Below are 16,819 nucleotides of genomic sequence, written 5' to 3'. Positions count from 1 at the left end.
CTGGAATGTTAAGAGGTTTTGAAGGCTTTCTTTTCTGCAAAGGTTGTGTGTAGCAGTTTTCCTGCAAAATTTCTCATTTAATTCAGAACTAAACAATGGAATTGCAAAGCACAACTCAAGAGGAACCCAGTCTGTTTTTGTTGTGGCAACATCAGTGTTCTGTTTAGTTGTTGAATCTGTCGTTGCTTCTTCAGTGACCATTTCAAATGACTGTACTCTCATCTGTTCTAGGCAGGAAGTCAAATCAGGTTTTCCTTTCTCATCAGAAGCATCACTGAGTTTTCTGCTTGCAAGTTGAATAGAAGGTACAACATGGTGACATATCCACAGAAATTCCTGCAGTATGCTTAGTGTATCCCAGACTCAAATTGCTAATACTGGTCATGTTAGCTGGATCTTGACTATTTGTATCAGCATCAGTAGCTGACAAAGCTTCTTGTTAGAGACTCCTACTTTCCTTGCCATCCTGTGGTAGGAATATTTTTTGTGAATCTAAAGTACTTTTTTTCACTACAGTACGTTTAAATCTGTTTACAGATGGAACATTGTACCATGATGAATGAAGTTGATCCAGATTTATCACTTGTCTCTTCTGTGGACAAAGTCAGCAATACATGGAAGCATCATTCTTAACCAGGGTAAGTCTATCTTAAGGACATTTGCAAGTGCTGCACCATTAGTATGCTCATCTATTGAAAGAAATACCTCACAGGGTTTCAAAGTAATCAACTAATCATCTTGCACTCAATTCATTGTAAAACCTTCAATAAAATAAAATTGTTGTTCAAACATTGATATGTCGAAATAAATAAATTCTTTGCTATGTAAACTATGTGCCACATTGTAATCTTTTTGTTTTTTTTTTTGAGACAAAGTCTAACTCTGTTGCCCAGGCTAGAGTGCTGTGGCATCAGCCTAGCTCACAGCAACCTCAAACTCCTGGGCTCAAGCGATTCTCCTGCCTCAGCTTCCCGAGTAGCTGGGATTATAGGCGTATGCCACCACACCCGGCTGATGTTTTCCATTTTAGTAGAGACAGGGTCTCACTCTTGCTCAGGCTGGTCTCAAACTCCTGGGCTCAAGCGATCATCCTGCCTGGGCCTCCCAGAGTGCTAGGATTACAGGCGTGAGCCACCATGCCCGGCTGCCACATTCTAATCTAATGATCCAGAGAGTTAAGGATCTAAATCAATGATCTTATCAATAGCATATTTTTCAGGCAAAGTGCATATCTTTATGTAATTTTTGTGATCTAATCTGCCTTCACCACCCATGATGCCTCTATGGCAACTTCCACTGGCTATATTGGTAGACAATGACCAATATGTGACCATTCCTCAAATGTCAAAGAGAAGAACTTTTGACAATCGTCATTGACTCTTAAGATCAATGTACTGGTGTCTTTTTATGACAAGAAACATTAGACAGTCGGCCCCAGTAAAATTGGGCATTAACTCGTAACTCTTCTCATTGTTCAAAATGTCCCCCATAATCCCAGCATAATATGATAATGGTGTTATCCTCAGGCTCTTGGCCTTAACATCCAGTAAATGGTAAGGGGACAGCATGAGATGATCTTAACACTAATAATTCCTCAAAGTATGTTCATTTTTCTTTCTTAACATGTTTAAGTTATTTCTGTGTCATAACTGATTGTGGATATGAACAGGACAACATGCTTTGCACATTTTCTCTGTGAATGGCCAAGACCCTGTCCCATGTTGGCTGGAAGCTTGTTTGTGCTGGTTGTGGAACACATGTCTGTGGTTCACAGGCCCTCAGACAGTTGTGGGAGCCTGTGGGAGGACTGGCACCTTACACTTTACAGTGCTCGGGCTGCCCCATGGTAAGGGTTCCCGACAGCTCAGCATGACGGAGAATAGAGAAATGTGTCAGCGATGCATCAGAGGTTCCAAGTTTCTTCATTAAATTATATTTTAAGAAAAAACAGACTTTCAAAATCATCTTTCTTATAAATAACTCTCTAGGCCCACTAACCTTCCCTTATATGTGACTATTCCTCAAATTTCACGCAAAAGATTGGAGAATGCCTTCACTTTGCTTCTCCCCATTTCAAAATTTTTGCCTTTATGACTCTTTTATTGCTAGGTTTCTCATATTCTTGCCAGAGTGATCCCCTCTTCTTATACTCATTATTCTATCCCCTTCTGTTTTCTCCAGGACCTTGCTTCAGCAATCTGTTCCAGTATTCTTCAATCTTTCCTTTTTTCTACTGTGTGTGTGTGTAAATTGAAAGCAACCTTTAGCTGAGCGTGGTGGCGTGTGCCTGTAGTCCCAGCTACTCAGGAGGCTGAGACAGGAGGATTGCTTTGAGCCCAGAAGTTTGAGGTTGCTGTGAGCTATGATGATGCCACTGCACTATAGCTGGGGCGATAGAGTAAGACGCTGTCTCAAAAAAAAAAAAAAAGAAAGAAAGAAAGAAAGAAAAGAAACCCTCCTCAGGACTTTCCTACCCCTCTGCAATGGCTATTTTTTCTCCTTCCTCTCTCTGCCAAACTTTCTAAACAATTGGCTGTCCTCTGATTTCTCAGTCTCTGGCACAATTCTTACATATTTGATGAATGAATAAATGAATGAACTGACATTTGTGTCCTCATTCACGTCACTCCAGCCACACAGGCCTTCTTTCTGGGCTTTGAACATGCCAAGCTCATTCCCACTTTAGTCCATTGTGGACGGCTTGTTCCCTTTGCCTGGAACACTCTTCCTCAGATCTTTCCCTGGCCAGCAGTTCTCCTCATCCCTATACACACACAGACGTTCTTAGAGATCACTATCAGTCTCTTCTTCAAGTTAAGTGCACTTTTAAAGTAAACTTTTTTTTGAAGTACAACACATATAAAACAGTGCACAAATTGTAAATGTACAGCATGATAAACTTATATAAAGCAAAAACCATTGTATAATGATTACACACATCAAGAAACATCATTAACACCCCGGAAACGATCCTTTGTGTCCACTCTCCGTCACTATTCGTTCAAAGAATAACCGCTATCCTGATTTTAACACCAAATATTTGTTTTGCTTATTCTTAAGTATAAAGGGAATAATACTGTATATACTATTTTGCATCTTTCACTCAACATTATGTTTGTGAGATTCATCCAAGTTGCATGAAATTATAGTTATTTAATTTTCATTCAAATAGGCAAAAGCTTTAAATAGACATTTCTCCAACGAAGATATACAAATGGCCAATAAATAAAGATGCTCAACATCACTAATCATTAGGGAAATGCAATTCAAAACTACATATCCATTAGGATGGCTACTATCAAAAAAACAGAAAAAAATAAGTGTTGATGAGGATGTGAAGAAATCGGAATCCTGTACACTGCTGGTAGGAATGTAAAATGATTCAGCTGCTTTGGAAGCGTATGGTGATTTCTCAAAACATTAAAAATAGGATTACGATATGACTAAGCAATGCTACTTCGGATATATACCTAAAAAGATTGGAAAACAGTGTCTTGGAAGAAATAGCTGTACACCCATGTTCATAGCAGCATTATTCACAATAGCTAAATGATAGAAGCAACCCAGGTGTCCACTGACAGATGAATAGATAAGCATAATATAATACAATACATATAATGGACATGGTACAGCATGGATGAATCTTGAGGACATTATGCTAAGTGAAATGAGCCATTCATAACAAGACAAATACTGTATAATTCCATTTACATGACGTACCTAGAGTAGTCAAATTCATAGAGACAGAAAGTAGAATAGTGAATGCCAGGGGCTGAGGAAGGGAGAATGGGGAGCTATTGTTTAATGGGTATAGAGTTTCAGTTTTACAAGATGAAAAGCGTTCAAAGGATGGATGGTGGTGATGGTTGCAGAACAATATGAATGTACTTAATACCCCTGAACTGTACATTTAAAATGATTAAGATCATAAATTTTATATTACATGTATTTTACCAAAATTTTAAAAATTCACTCATTCCTTCATTTACTCATTCATTTTGTAGTGTTCCAGGCACCCTGCTAAAGGCTGTGGATACAACTGTAAACATGACCCTGTGCATGCCTGCAAGGAACTGACAGGCCAGGAGGGAAGTCAGACACACAAGCAGTGAAATACAACACCGTGTGACTGTGACTGTGGGAGTCCATCAGAGGGGCACCTAAGTTCCCCATGTGTGTCAGGCTCAGCATGTGTCTCAGAAATGACAGAAGAGAGCAAAGCAACAAATGCGACATCTGTGCCGTTGATTCATTATTAGAAAGCTCTCCCCCAGACAGAGCTATTCAACAATGGAACCTCTGGAGATGGTGAGTCTGCTACTGCCAAAGCGTTTGGTTCAGAGGTGAGAAAACGATTTGTTAGGGGATATTACTGAGGATATTTAAATGTTATTTTAAACATGTGAGCATCATCTTTTTTCACTACTCCTTCCAAACAGAATCTTGCCAAGTACAGTCGATTTTATTACTCTCATGTTCACTCAACTCCCACTTCCAGTACTCTTGCCTTGGTTTCAACAGCAGCCTCATCTTCCTAGGACCACTCCATTAATTCATTCTCCATACTGCAGCCAGTCATTCCTTTCTTTCTTTCTTTTTTTTTTTTTGTGACAGAGTCTTGCTCTGTTGCCCAGGCTAGAGTGCTGTGGCGTCAGCCTAGCTCACAGCAACCTCAAACTCCTGGGCTCAAGCAATTCTACTGCCTCAGCCTCCCGAGTAGCTGTGACTACAGGCATGTGCCACCATGCCCAGCTAATTTTTTCTATATATATTTTTAGTTGTCCAGCTAATTTCTGTTTTTTAGTAGAGACAGGGGTCTCGCTCTTGCTCAGGCTGGTCTCGAACTCCTGAGCTCAAACGATCCTCAGTCATTCCCTTCTTAAAACACTTCAGTAGCACCACACTGTCCTCAGAATGCTCCAGTTGATTAATGTAGTATATTCGTCAACTTGGGCTGCCATAACAAAATACCATAGACTGCGTGGCTTACAGTTCTGGGCTGGACAGTCTAAGGTCAAGGTTCCTGCCAGTTTGGTTTCTGGTGGGGGTTCTCTTCCTGGTTTGCAGATGGCTGCTTCTTGTTGTGCTGCTTCTTACAGGGACACTAATCCCGTCATGGGGATCCCACCTCAGGACCTCATTAAAACCTAATTACCTCGCCAAAAGTCCCATCTGCAAACACTATCACATTGGGGGTTAGGGCTTCAACATATACATTTGGAGAGAACACAAACATTCAGTCCATAATATATGGCATTTACAGCCTTGTAGGGCCCTTGTCTTCCTCTTCATCCTCATCTGTCTCACTTCTTGCCTTTAAGTTTGCAACACAGCCATACTGACAGCTGATAATCCCTTGAAAGCGCCTTATTTTTTTCTTATTTCTGGGCCTTTGTATGAGCCCTGCCTAGAATAACTTTCACCCACCTTCCTTTGCCTGATAACTCCTATTTGTCCTTTTGGTGTGTTCCTCCAAGCAGCTTTCTGGCCCCCAAACCAGACCAGGTGTCCCTCATCCGTGTACCCACTCTCAGGTGCCTTGTGTGTACCTCTGTTTGTAGCTTTTATCACTCAGTGTGGTCATTGATGGTTTGCGGTTTATTGGTCTTTTCTGCCCTACCATCCTCCACACCAAAGAGCTCCTTGAAGACAGGACGGTCTTGTTCATCTCAGCACCTGATATAATATGTGTCTTACAATGTATGTGCAATGAATATTTTCATTTGTGTAGCACACTGCTATACTGTTTATACTGTTTCAGGGCAGTATTCAAAGTACCCTGAAACAAACTCATCTACAGAGATATATTAATAATTATAGTTCCTTACTTAACATTCATTACTCCTGAATAAAATAGTCTTTTAAAAAAATTACCTTTACTTAAAAGATTTCTGTGAAGTCAGTGATCCATTATGTCACTAACCTGGTTGAGAGTCAGGGCTCAAACTATCTTATCTTTTGCCTGATATACTAGAAGAATTTGATAAAAAGCAGATTTCTCGGTGGCTCACGCCTGTAATCCTAGCACTCTGGGAGGCCGAGGTGGGCGGATCGTTTGAGCTCAGGAGTTCGAGACCAGCCTGAGCAAGAGCGAGACCCCACCTCTACTAAAAATAGAAAGAAATTATATGGACAGCTAAAAATATATATAGAAAAAATTAGCCGGGCATGGTGGCGCATGCCTGTAGTCCCAGCTACTCGGGAGGCTGAGACAGGAGGATCGCTTGAGCTCAGGAGTTTGAGGTTGCTGTGAGCTAGGCTGACGCCACGGCACTCACTCTAGCCTGGGCAACAGAGTGAGACTCTGTCTCAAAAAAAAAAAAAGATGAGAAAAGCAGATTTCTTTTGAACGACTTGACTGGAGGTGACTCTAGGTGTGTGGTGGGGAAATAGGGCACAGAACTCAGATGTCAGCCTCCCGTGGTGATCTGACCTTCTCATGAGTTCACATCCCTGGTTTCCTGGAAGCAGAAATTGAGGCGAGAACTGGAAAGGGCACACATGCTGCAGTTTGGAAGAAACTGTCTCTCAGTTCTTAGAATCAGAGAACTAAAGAGCCTTAGGTCGTCTGATCCAACCCCTGCTTTAAGAAGTGAGGAAAGAGTTCCTAGTATTTTGACCTGGAAACATCACAAGACTTCCCACAAATTTTGTTTTCTCTTCTCTAAAAGGCTGGACTTGGAGGTCACTAGGCCCCTGATCCCACTCAAAATATCTCTTACAAGAATTTTTCCACACTCCCCCCCAGAGTCATCATCTGAATACTATCCTCTGGGTAGATGATGTGTTAATATTGCTACAGAGAAATTCATGGATGACATAATTCCTGGCCCCTAGAAATTCACAAACTGAGACCAGGAGTTTGAGAGTGATTGTACATTATCAGTCAAGTCAAAAGATGGGGAAACTTTTAAATATGGGTTTTATTTGAAAGCCAAGCCAGATATGAAATCAGCTTTTGTTTTTGCTTTTATCCAGTTTGTATATGTGGATTATTTCAAGTTATAATTTAAATTTAGGAAAGTGCTGAGGATGAATGGATATTCACTTTTTTGCAGGGTGCAGAGGAGTCAGAGTGGGGCAGGGGGGAAATGCCATTAGGAGCACCTCCTGCATTGCAAGGCATTTTAGAGCAACCCTCACGACAAGCCTATGGGGGAGGAATTGTTATTCCCACTTTTCTGGTAGGACACTGAGGTGCAAGGATTCCCTGTGGTCAGGTGGCTAGTAAGGTGGGGTGCAAGGATTCCCTGTGGTCAGGTGGCTAGTAAGGTGGGGTGGGGTAAGGTTTGAAGCCAGTTCTGACTATCATCAGAACCACAAAAGGCTGCCAAGAAGCAGAAAAAGACACTGGCATTCTGGGTCCCCATTATCAATCTGAAAGACATATAGTCTTTTTTTTTTTTTTTTGAGACAGAGTCTTGCTTTGTTGCCCTGGCTAGAGTGAGTGCCGTGGCGTCAGCCTAGCTCACAGCAACCTCAAACTCCTGGGTTTAAGTGATCCTACTGCCTCAGCCTCCCGAGTAGCTGGGACTACAGGCATGTGCCACCATGCCCGGCTAATTTTTTCTATATATATATGTTTTAGTTGTCCATATAATTTCTTTCTATTTTTAGTAGAGACGGGGTCTCGCTCTTGCTCAGGCTGGTCTCGAACTCCTGACCTCCAGCGATCCGCCCGCCTCGGCCTCCCAGAGTGCTAGGATTACAGGCATGAGCCACCGCGCCTGGCCCTGAAAGACATATAGTCTTAAGCTTGGAAATACGTCATCTGGTTCAACCCTGTCTTTTGTGATGGAGGAGCTGAAGCCTTAAAAGGTAGAGGAACTTGCCTGCAGTCAAACCAGGTTAGAGAGGGCAGAAGGGTAGGTGTGTGGGGGCAGATCTGGCCCAACCCTGACAAATAGGAAGCCTGAAGTGAGAACGGAAATCTCTGTCCAAGAAAGAGAAGGCAAAAAAGCAACTGTTCTTATTCCCCACCTGAGGTGTGAATTCCTTTATTGAGTCATAATAATTTTCCAAAAATTCTGAGTCTTGTTAATTTAGGCTCTTGGCCAGACATCTATCTCTTTTGCCCTAAGCCCCACAACCTTTCAGCATGTTCACAATCGAGCCAGGGACTGGGGGCTACAAGGGAGTGGGGCTCCTGCAGATTCATGTCATCCACTGTCACCCCCAGCTCCTGAGTCTCTGGGTTTTTTGGTCTTACTAGACAACTGTGTCTTTCAAAAACTTATTCTCTGGCAGTTCCTCTCTGTCCTGACAAATCTCTCCCAAGGCAGTGTCCTTATATGTACATTTGTCCAGAGCTTTTGTTTTTATAAAGTGCCTTCATGCCCAGCTTCTCACATGACCTTTACCCTGGTGAGGTAGGCAGGGAAGGGATTATTATCCCCATTTTACAGGAAGGGGGACTGAGGCTGCCCTCTTGATTCTCCAATCAAGGGAATATTTGCAAGCCTCAGCCTCACATTGGCTCATCAGGGCTCCTTTGGCACAGGTCCTAGGTTTTCTCTTATATTTCTCACATATCTTAGAATCCCAGTGGATTCTACATGGCAGACACATTACAAATAGGCTGATGATCCATGTGTGACCACGAGGCCTGTGGTCACAGCTTTGTGGTGCTTTGGTAGCATCCCTCTAGACTCCACGGCTGATTTCAAACTGTATTGTGGGCCACTCCTGTCCCGTGCTTGCAGTCTTTCCTGCTTATAATTCATTGTCTAATCAGATTTTATGGAGGATAAAACTTTGCAAACTTCCGTTTTATCCAAATGGATCTGTTTTGGTTTCTCTTGCCTAAATGTTAGGCATGCCTAATGGGTTTCAAAAATTAATATAATTTATTTTCCATCTTGTCAGTGCAAAACAAAAGTGTTCTTAAGATAAAGCACTGAAGACCAGAATCTTCTTCTTCTTCTACTTCTGTTTCTTGAATCAGCAACAAGTAAATAGTTCTGTAAACATGTGTAGTCTGTGTCCATGTGTATGTGGATCCACTGTTTCATTCCACTCTTCCATTCTTGGTTTCATACAAATTAAGTACCAGTTGCCTTCTTGTCTTCTTCAAAAAGGAGATTCTCGTAACATCTGGACTTTCATCAAGGCCCGTTGCATCTGCTCATAGGTTACGAACATCGTCACATTCCAGCTTCCCAAACGCAAAAAGGAGGGTGTAAATCTGATGAGAAAAACAACCAAAACATCAGGTGGAGCGGACTAGGAGACCACAAAGAGACCCACTGTGATCTCCCCTGTACACAGCGTTAGTGGCAAAGGACCTCGACTTCTGTTTGTCATGAGCATCTTCTGAGATCCTTTCAGTTGTTTTCTTCTCTGCTTAGGGGATTTAAGCAGAAGTTGGAGTCAGGAAAGGAAAGAAAACTAACATTTTGAGCCAGGTTACTGTGTCAGGCAGTTAATCCTCACAGTTCTTTTTTTTTGAGCCAGAGTCTCACTCTGTTGCCCAGGCTTGAGTGCCGTGGCGTCAGCCTAGCTCACAACAACCTCAAACTCCTGGGCTCAAGCAATCCTCCTGCCTCAGCCTCCCGAGTAGCTGGGACTACAGGCATGTGCCACCATGTCCGGCTAATTTTTTCTATATATATTTTTAGTTGTCCAGCTAATTTCTTTCTATTTTTAGTAGAGACAGGGTCTCGCTCTTGCTCAGGCTGGTCTCGAACTCCTGAGCTCAAACTATCCACCTGCCTCAGCCTCCCAGAGTGCCAGGATTACAGGCGTGAGCCACCGTGCCCGGCCTCTCGCAGTTCTATGAGGCAGCTGTGATTGCTGCCAGGTTCCTTTTTCAGAAGCGAGGCCTGAGAAGGTTAAGAAGCTCAACCAAAACCACACAGCTAATAAATGTCAGAGATGGGGTTCAAATGAGTGTCTGACCTGACTCCACCCTGCTGCCTGGTGTTTCTGGGCTCACTTACATCCTGCCAGGACACTGAGACACTGGGGCACCAAATTTAGCTCATTCCAGAGAGTGTGCCTGTGCTGCCATGGCACAGCAGGGAGAGAGGCCCCCAGCCCAGCTGTGCCTCAGGGACTCGGGGATGAGCTCGTGACCTGGCCCCCGTCTTCCTCTCAGCCTCTCCTCTAATCCCCTCCTGGACCCTTTCACTCCTGCCAGACTCAGCTAGTGACAGTTCCCTGACGATGTCAGGCCCTCTTACCTCCGTGCCTTTCCTCATGATGTTCTGCTTGGAATGGCCCCTTACTCTCTTCCTTGCCTGGCTAGTTGCTCTTTGCTCTGTAGGACTCAACTTGGGCACCATAACCATGCTATGGCCTTTCCTGACCCTCACAGGGACTATAGCATTGTAGCAACAAATGTGAACTCTGGAGTCAGACCTGGGTTCAAATCTTAGCTCTCCCAGTTTCTAGCTTTACAACCTGGACAACTTACTTAATCTTTCTCAGTTTCCTTATCTGTGAAACCAGGAAAATAACACTATCTGCCGTATAGAGTTGTCATGCAGATTAAATGAGTTAATTAATGTTGGACAGCACATAGCATGTACAGGGCCCAGTATCAGTAAACACTCAATAAATGTCACCTACTTGCCTGCTGCTCTTTGAGGAAAACATAGCACAGGGCCTGGCACACACAAAATGCTCAATAAATGTTTGACAACTGAGACAAGTGGCTAGAGAGGAAGACTGTAATGATAGAAGCACTTATCAGAAGAACAGTCTGTCAACTGAAACATAGTTTTATTATATCATTCCCAGGCTTGAGAACCTATGGTGGTTCCCGCTTTCTTGCTGGGTCCAGTCTTATGTTGGGCACCAGAAACTATCTGTTGAAGGCATCAGTGGTGGAAGGTGAGAGGGCCAAGCAAAGGGCTTACCAGTAGGATAAACAGCATGTTGGATGTCGTGTTTGATGGTCTGGGTTTGAGCTGTGGGTCTGCCATTTTAACTTGTGATCTTGGAGAAGTTATTTAACTTTTCTGAGACTCAATCTCCTCCTCAGTAAATGTGGAGATACTACCCAGTTCAGGGGATTGTTGAGGAACCATATGTCAAATGCTTAGCACAAGGTGTAATACATGGTGGCTTAGCTACCATGATAATCCCATAAATAACCTACATTATTGAGTGCTTGCTTTGTGCTAGGGGGTCTGGGAGATAAAAGATGTATTAGGTTGGAGCAAAAGTAATTGTAGTTTTAGCATTGTTGAAATTTGCCGTTTGATATTGGAATACATTCTTAAATGTAGTTATGTTATGCATCATTTTAACGTACATTTCTCACTCTATGTTTCTTTGCTAATGACTTATTACTTGCTGTTTATTTTATATTTATTTTAGACTATGGAAATGATGTTAGACAAAAAGCAAATTCCAGTGATTTTTTATTCAAGTTCAAAATGGGTCATAAAGCAGTGGAGATAAGTCGCAACATCAACAACGCATTTGGCCCAGGACTGCTAATGAATGTACAGTGCAGTGGTGGTTCAAGAAGTTTTGCAGGCTAGGCGCAGTGGCTCACGCCTGTAATCCTAGCACTCTGGGAGGCCGAGGCGGGTGGATCGCTCGAGGTCAGGAGTTCGAGACCAGCCTGAGCAAGAGTGAGACCCCGTCTCTACTAAAAATAGAAAGAAATTATATGGACAACTAAAAATCTATATAGAAAAAATTAGCCGGGCATAGTGGCGCATGCCTATAGTCCCAGCTACTCGGGAGGCTGAAGCAGTAGGATCGCTTAAGCCCAGGAGTCTGAGGTTGCTGTGAGCTAAGCTGACGCCACGGCACTCACTCTAGCCTGGGCAACAAAGTGAGACTCTGTCTCAACAACAACAAAAAAAAAAAAAAAAAAAAAAAAAGAGAAGTTTTGCAAAGGAGAGGAGAGCCTTGAAGATGAGGAGCGCAGTGGCCGGTTATTGGAAGTTGACAACGACCAATTGAGAGCAATCATCAAAGCTGATCCTCTTACAACTACATGAGAAGTTGCCAAAGAACTCAAGGTCGACCATTCTATGGTCGTTCAGCATTTGAAGCAAATTGGAAAGGTGAAAAAGCTCCGTAAGTGGGTGCCTCATGAGCTGACCAAAAATCAAAAAAAATCATCGTTTTGAAGTATCGTCTTCTCTTCCTGTAAGCAACAACGAACTCGATCCGATTGTGACATGCAATGAAAAGTGGATTTTATGTGACAACTCGCAATGACCAGCTCAATGGATGGACTGAGCAGAAGTTCCAAAGCACTTCCTTCCTAAAGCCAAACTTGCACCAACAAAAGGTCTTGGTCGGTCACTGTTTGGTGGTCTGATCCACTACAGCTTTCTGAATCCCCGCGAAACCATTACATCTGAGAAGTATGCTCAGCGAATCAATGGAATGCCCCGAAAACTGCAATGCCTGCAGCTGGCATTGGTCAACAGAAAGGGCCCAGTTCTTCTCCATGACAATGCCTGAACGCATGTCACACAACCAAGGCTTCAAAAGTTGAATGAACTGGGCTATGAAGTTTTGCCTCATCCGCCATATTCACCTGACCTCTTGCCAACCGACTACCACTTCTTCAAGCATCTCAGCTTTTTGCAGAGAAAACGCTTCCACAACCAGCAGGATGGAGAAGTTGCTGTCCAAGAGTTCATTGAATTCCGAAGCATGGATTTGTATGCTACAGGAATAAATAAACTTATTTCTCGTTGGCAAAAATGTGTTGATTAGCCGGGCGTGGTGGCTCACGCCTATAATCCTAGCACTCTGGGAGGCCGAGGTGGAAGGATGGCTCAAGGTCAGGAGTTCGGGACCAGCCTGAGCAAGAGCAAGACCCTATCTCTACTAAAAATAGAAAGAAACTAGCTGGACAACTAAAAATATATACAAAAATTAGCTGGGCATGGTGGCACATGCCTGTAGTCCCAGCTACTCGGGAGGCTGAGGCAGAAGGATTGCTTGAGCCCAGGAGTTTGAGGTTGCTGTGAGCTAGGCTGATGCCACGGCACTCTAGCCCGGGCAACAGAATGAGACTCTGTCTCAAAAAAAAAAAAAAATTAAAAAAAGTGTTGATTGTAATTGTTCCTATTTTGATTAATAAAGATGTGTTTGATCCTAGTTATAATGATTTAAAATTCAGGGTCCAAAACCCCAATTACTTTTGCACCAACCTAATATAAGGTACCGATCCTTGGATTTAAGGAGCTTGTGCTTTAGCACAGGGATACTTATAGCTTACAAATACTACAAATAATACAAAGCACGAGGTGATAAATACCATAAAGATGGTGTCAGATGGTATTGCCAACATCCATGGGGAGCAGGGAAAATTCATACCTGAGAGTGTTAGGGAATAGGTGGCATATGAACTAGTCTTAAAGAATGGCTAAGATTTAGATCCTGTAGATGGTGAGAGGCATTCCATGCAGAGGTAACAGTAAATGCAAAGGCATAGAAGCAGGAAAACGTGAAGTGTGTTGGGATAGTGAATGAGGCACTTTGGCTGCCATCAGTGTGGTAATCAATGGTTATGGCAGTAGGTTGGAGAAAAGTTCCAGGATTACTAAATTACCTTTCTCTCCTTCTCTCTTTCCCCAAAGGTTGGAGATAGACAGTACTTTTACCTATCCCTAGACTACTTTTTCTCATCAAGGCTTCCCCGACTCTCCAAATCAGGTTTGGTTCACTTTCTTTTTTCTTCCATAGTTCTTTATACTTCTCCTTCGTGGCATTTACATCTGTACTGTTTACTGCTACATCCCCAGATTGACCCATGGTAGCTACATTAGAAAAGAAAGAAGCCCCGTTCTCTGGGAGGGAGTGCTGGAGGTATAGGAGGAGGCTCACCCCTTGTAGAAGGCTGTGGGGCCCTCGTGGACTACCATCTTTAGCATGCAGTGCAGGGGGCTGCGGTACTGGCCTGGTGGTGAGTTCATATACCGGGTCTTTACCACGTCCACTGGGGAGGCCACCACTGTGGCACAGAAGCCAGCTCCAAAGGCAGAGACAAAGTGGCAGGGGAAGTTGTCTATAGAAGAGAAGGGAAGAGCAAATATCAAGAAGTGCGCTTGATTCTGTTCCATGTGTGTTTATTATTTGTCCCCAACTAAACCTTGAACTCCTTGAGCATAAGGACAGTATTTTCCTTATCTCTCAGTGCCCAGGGCTAAGCTCTTGGTAAGTACTGGCAAACTAGAACTGGGCCATTCCAGAGTTGGAAGGTCATCCAGCCCAAACCACCTTGTTTGAGGAAACTGAAATCAGGGAATGTGAGAGACCCTTGCTTAAAGATCTGCAGTGAGAAATGGTGCTGGGACTGGCATCCAGTCTCCAGCCTCCCAGCCTAGGTGTCTTTCCTACCCGTCACAGTCATGTACTGGGCACTTTTCACTGTTGGCTGCTGCTCTCTCTATTCCTCCTAAAGGCTAGTTATCTCTGGGTGGTGCCCACTTGGTGGAGTTCCGTGTCCCTGCCCTGCTGAGGGAGGGCTGTCTGCCTGGAGCCTGATGCCTCACCTGTGAGCAGGCGATAGTCCAGCAGCTTCTCCTTGATGATGTCATAGGTCACCATCTCAGCACAGTTGACAATGGCATTCCTCGTGATGTTGGGAAAAGTTCCTGTTAGGAAGGGAGTCGGGGCTGATGAATGGGGAATGGGAGAAGTGGACGCCCTGGCTGCAAGGCCACAGTTTGGGGAATAGTGCCCCATTCCAATGGTTTCAGCTAAAGGAGCCTGTTCCAGCTGAGCAGATTCCACACTTTCCTTTCCAGGGTTAATGTGTCTTCCTCAGAGACAGAAAAGAGAGAGGCTCACTTTTGTTGATTTGGCCACATTTTGGAGGATAATCTATAATAGCTGTCAAAATTAAAATATGCTTCCCTGAGACCCAGATGCAACCAGAAAAGGAAGTCATTCTTTGGAAAAGGGAGGCTGAGATTTTGGAACAGTGGCAAAATGTAGTCCTAGCAGGGGCCTAGGAGAACATCAAGACCAACCTGGTTTCACAGGAGGGGACAGCTCTGGGAGGGCACCCAGCAAGTGAGTGCAGAGCCAGGGCTACGACCCAGATGTCTTGCCCTTAAATTTCACTGGGTCACTGTTCCTTCCACAAGGATTCATGTGACCTGGCCCACATGTGGGAGATTCCAGCATTCGTCAAGGGGGCCACCACATAGACCCATAGGGAACTCAAGAAGCCCCCTCAGCAGTGCATCTCCCTGTGCCTCACTCCTCATGGTTACGCTTTTCCAAAGCTTCTGTGTTTTCTCTGTGCCCTGCTTGAAAGCCCTTCCTTTCCATCTCCACACACATGGAGCCTTTGAGGCCCAGCTTAGGCCTCACCTTCTCTGCACAGCTGGCATGCTTTTTCCCACCTCTGGATCTACACCTCTGGCGTGACACCTAGCACATCCTGCCCGTGGTATAGCTGCTCCCTGACTTATCTCCTCTGCATGTCTGCAAGTGCCCTGCTGGGGTGGAAGGTATCTTGTATTCATTTCTGTCTCTCTCGCAGCAGCCTGCTCATGGTGAAGGGTTGGTAAAATGAACTGAATTTGAGGTGCTGTGGCAGGTCAGTGAGGTATTTTTGGTTGGGATGTTCTTTCAGAATCACTGGTACACACCATGCTGGGAGTTCCCTCCTTGCTCGGTTCCCTGCCCAGCCCTAGTGCAGGGAAGGCTCTGCTGAAGGCCCCCTGAACCTGGAGTCCAAACCCACCTTTCCACAGGCCCCTGAGCCCTTCCTCCCTAGCGATGGTTCTGTAGGCATCCATAGTCCCGCTGTATTTCCTGTCACTCCCGGGCCCGAGAGCGACACTGGCCTGAAATCGGATCTTCACCACATCTGTGGGTTGGGCACAGGTTACCGCCATGGCCCCTGTGGTGCAGCCCGCCAAAATCCGGGTAGCGATGCTGGAATCTGGAAGAAGCAGAGAGTGGGCCAGTGTCCCACACTGAAGAGCTCTCTGGGATGATGCTCCTCTTCTCGGGGCTGCCCTTGCCCTGTGCCTGTGCTAAGTTCCTGGGTTAGGGTTTGGAGCTTCCTTGATGTCACTCAGAGTCTCCTCATGAGTGCCTGTTACCGGCTTCCCAACGCCCCCTATTCTGCTCTGAGTCTGGACTGCCCTGGTCTCCTGATCCACATACCAAGATTCTGCTTCCACCCACCCCGTTGGTGTCCCTGGGGACCCGGACACTCACGGTCTGCTCCTTTGGGGGTGTAGATCTGCTTGACCGAGTCATATAGGCCGATGCGGATGGAGGCGAAGCTCATCTGGCGATGCAGGCCGGCGACCAGCCCATTGTAGGGGCTGCGGAGGCCCTCGGTGCGCACCATGGTCAGGATGGTGCCCACCACGCCACGGTACTGCACACCCCGGGCTGCCTGGGCTGCCTGGTTCTCCCCCTGGATCTGAGGGACAACCGCAGTGGGTGAGGAGCTGGGTGGGCAGGCAGGAAGGGGCTGTGTGCACAGGGACCCTGCCTGGGCTGAACCTGAGAACAATCACAACCTACCTGCAGGCGGACCTTGGCTGTGTCCAGTGGAAAGGTGAGGAGGTCAGCAAAACAGGCTGCTGTGCCTGCCCCCAGGAACTTCACAGCCGTGGTGGGAGGCACGTCTGAAGGCTTTAGTCCAACCATGGTCCCAAAAAGCTCTGCCTGGTGCCTTTGGGGCCCAGAGGAGGTCCAAGGAGAGAGGCAGCCGTGGGGTTCAGTGCAGTGGAGAGGCTGCAGGAGAAAGGCCAGAGGAGGCTGATGGAGCAGATGTCTGGCCCAGTCCCCAGGCGTCCCTCACCACCCAGGCAGGGTTCTAGAAAGTGAGAAGCCTGGGCACTGCCATATTCAAGCTGCATGAATTTGGTCT

General features: G+C 45.2%; 1 protein-coding gene across 3 annotated transcripts; it reads right to left on the bottom strand.

Annotated features, from left to right (window-relative positions):
- Positions 1-9,069: 9,069 nt before the first annotated feature.
- Positions 9,070-16,596, bottom strand: LOC138384014 (putative mitochondrial transporter UCP3). Of its 3 annotated transcripts, XM_069469263.1 has the most exons (6): positions 16,471-16,596; positions 16,156-16,366; positions 15,674-15,874; positions 14,472-14,573; positions 13,804-13,984; positions 9,070-9,184 (listed from the first exon to the last, which is right to left on the bottom strand). In XM_069469263.1, exons 1-6 carry the CDS (start codon positions 16,594-16,596, stop codon positions 9,070-9,072), a joined length of 936 nt encoding a protein of 311 aa, XP_069325364.1. The 3 variants fall into 3 exon arrangements, with proteins under 3 accessions (XP_069325364.1, XP_069325365.1, XP_069325366.1); XM_069469264.1 differs by lacking the exon at positions 14,472-14,573; XM_069469265.1 differs by lacking the exon at positions 15,674-15,874.
- Positions 16,597-16,819: the final 223 nt, after the last annotated feature.

The sequence above is a fragment of the Eulemur rufifrons genome, chromosome 6, assembly GCF_041146395.1.
Source record: "Eulemur rufifrons isolate Redbay chromosome 6, OSU_ERuf_1, whole genome shotgun sequence".
In the NCBI taxonomy this organism is placed as follows: domain Eukaryota; kingdom Metazoa; phylum Chordata; class Mammalia; order Primates; family Lemuridae; genus Eulemur; species Eulemur rufifrons.
Note: the sequence above shows the minus strand (reverse complement) of the source record. Positions and strands in the feature narration are given on the sequence as shown.

Coding starts and splice junctions, on each gene's coding strand:
- LOC138384014 (XM_069469263.1), bottom strand. CDS start 16,596: ATGGTTGGACTAAAGCCTTCAGACGTGCCTCCCACCACGGCTGTGAAG. Junction 15,875..16,155: donor CACCCCCAAAGGAGCAGACC/GTGAGTGTCCGG, acceptor TGCTTCTTCCAG/ATTCCAGCATCGCTACCCGG. Junction 13,985..14,471: donor GGACTATCGCCTGCTCACAG/GTGAGGCATCAG, acceptor TCTCTTCTATAG/ACAACTTCCCCTGCCACTTT.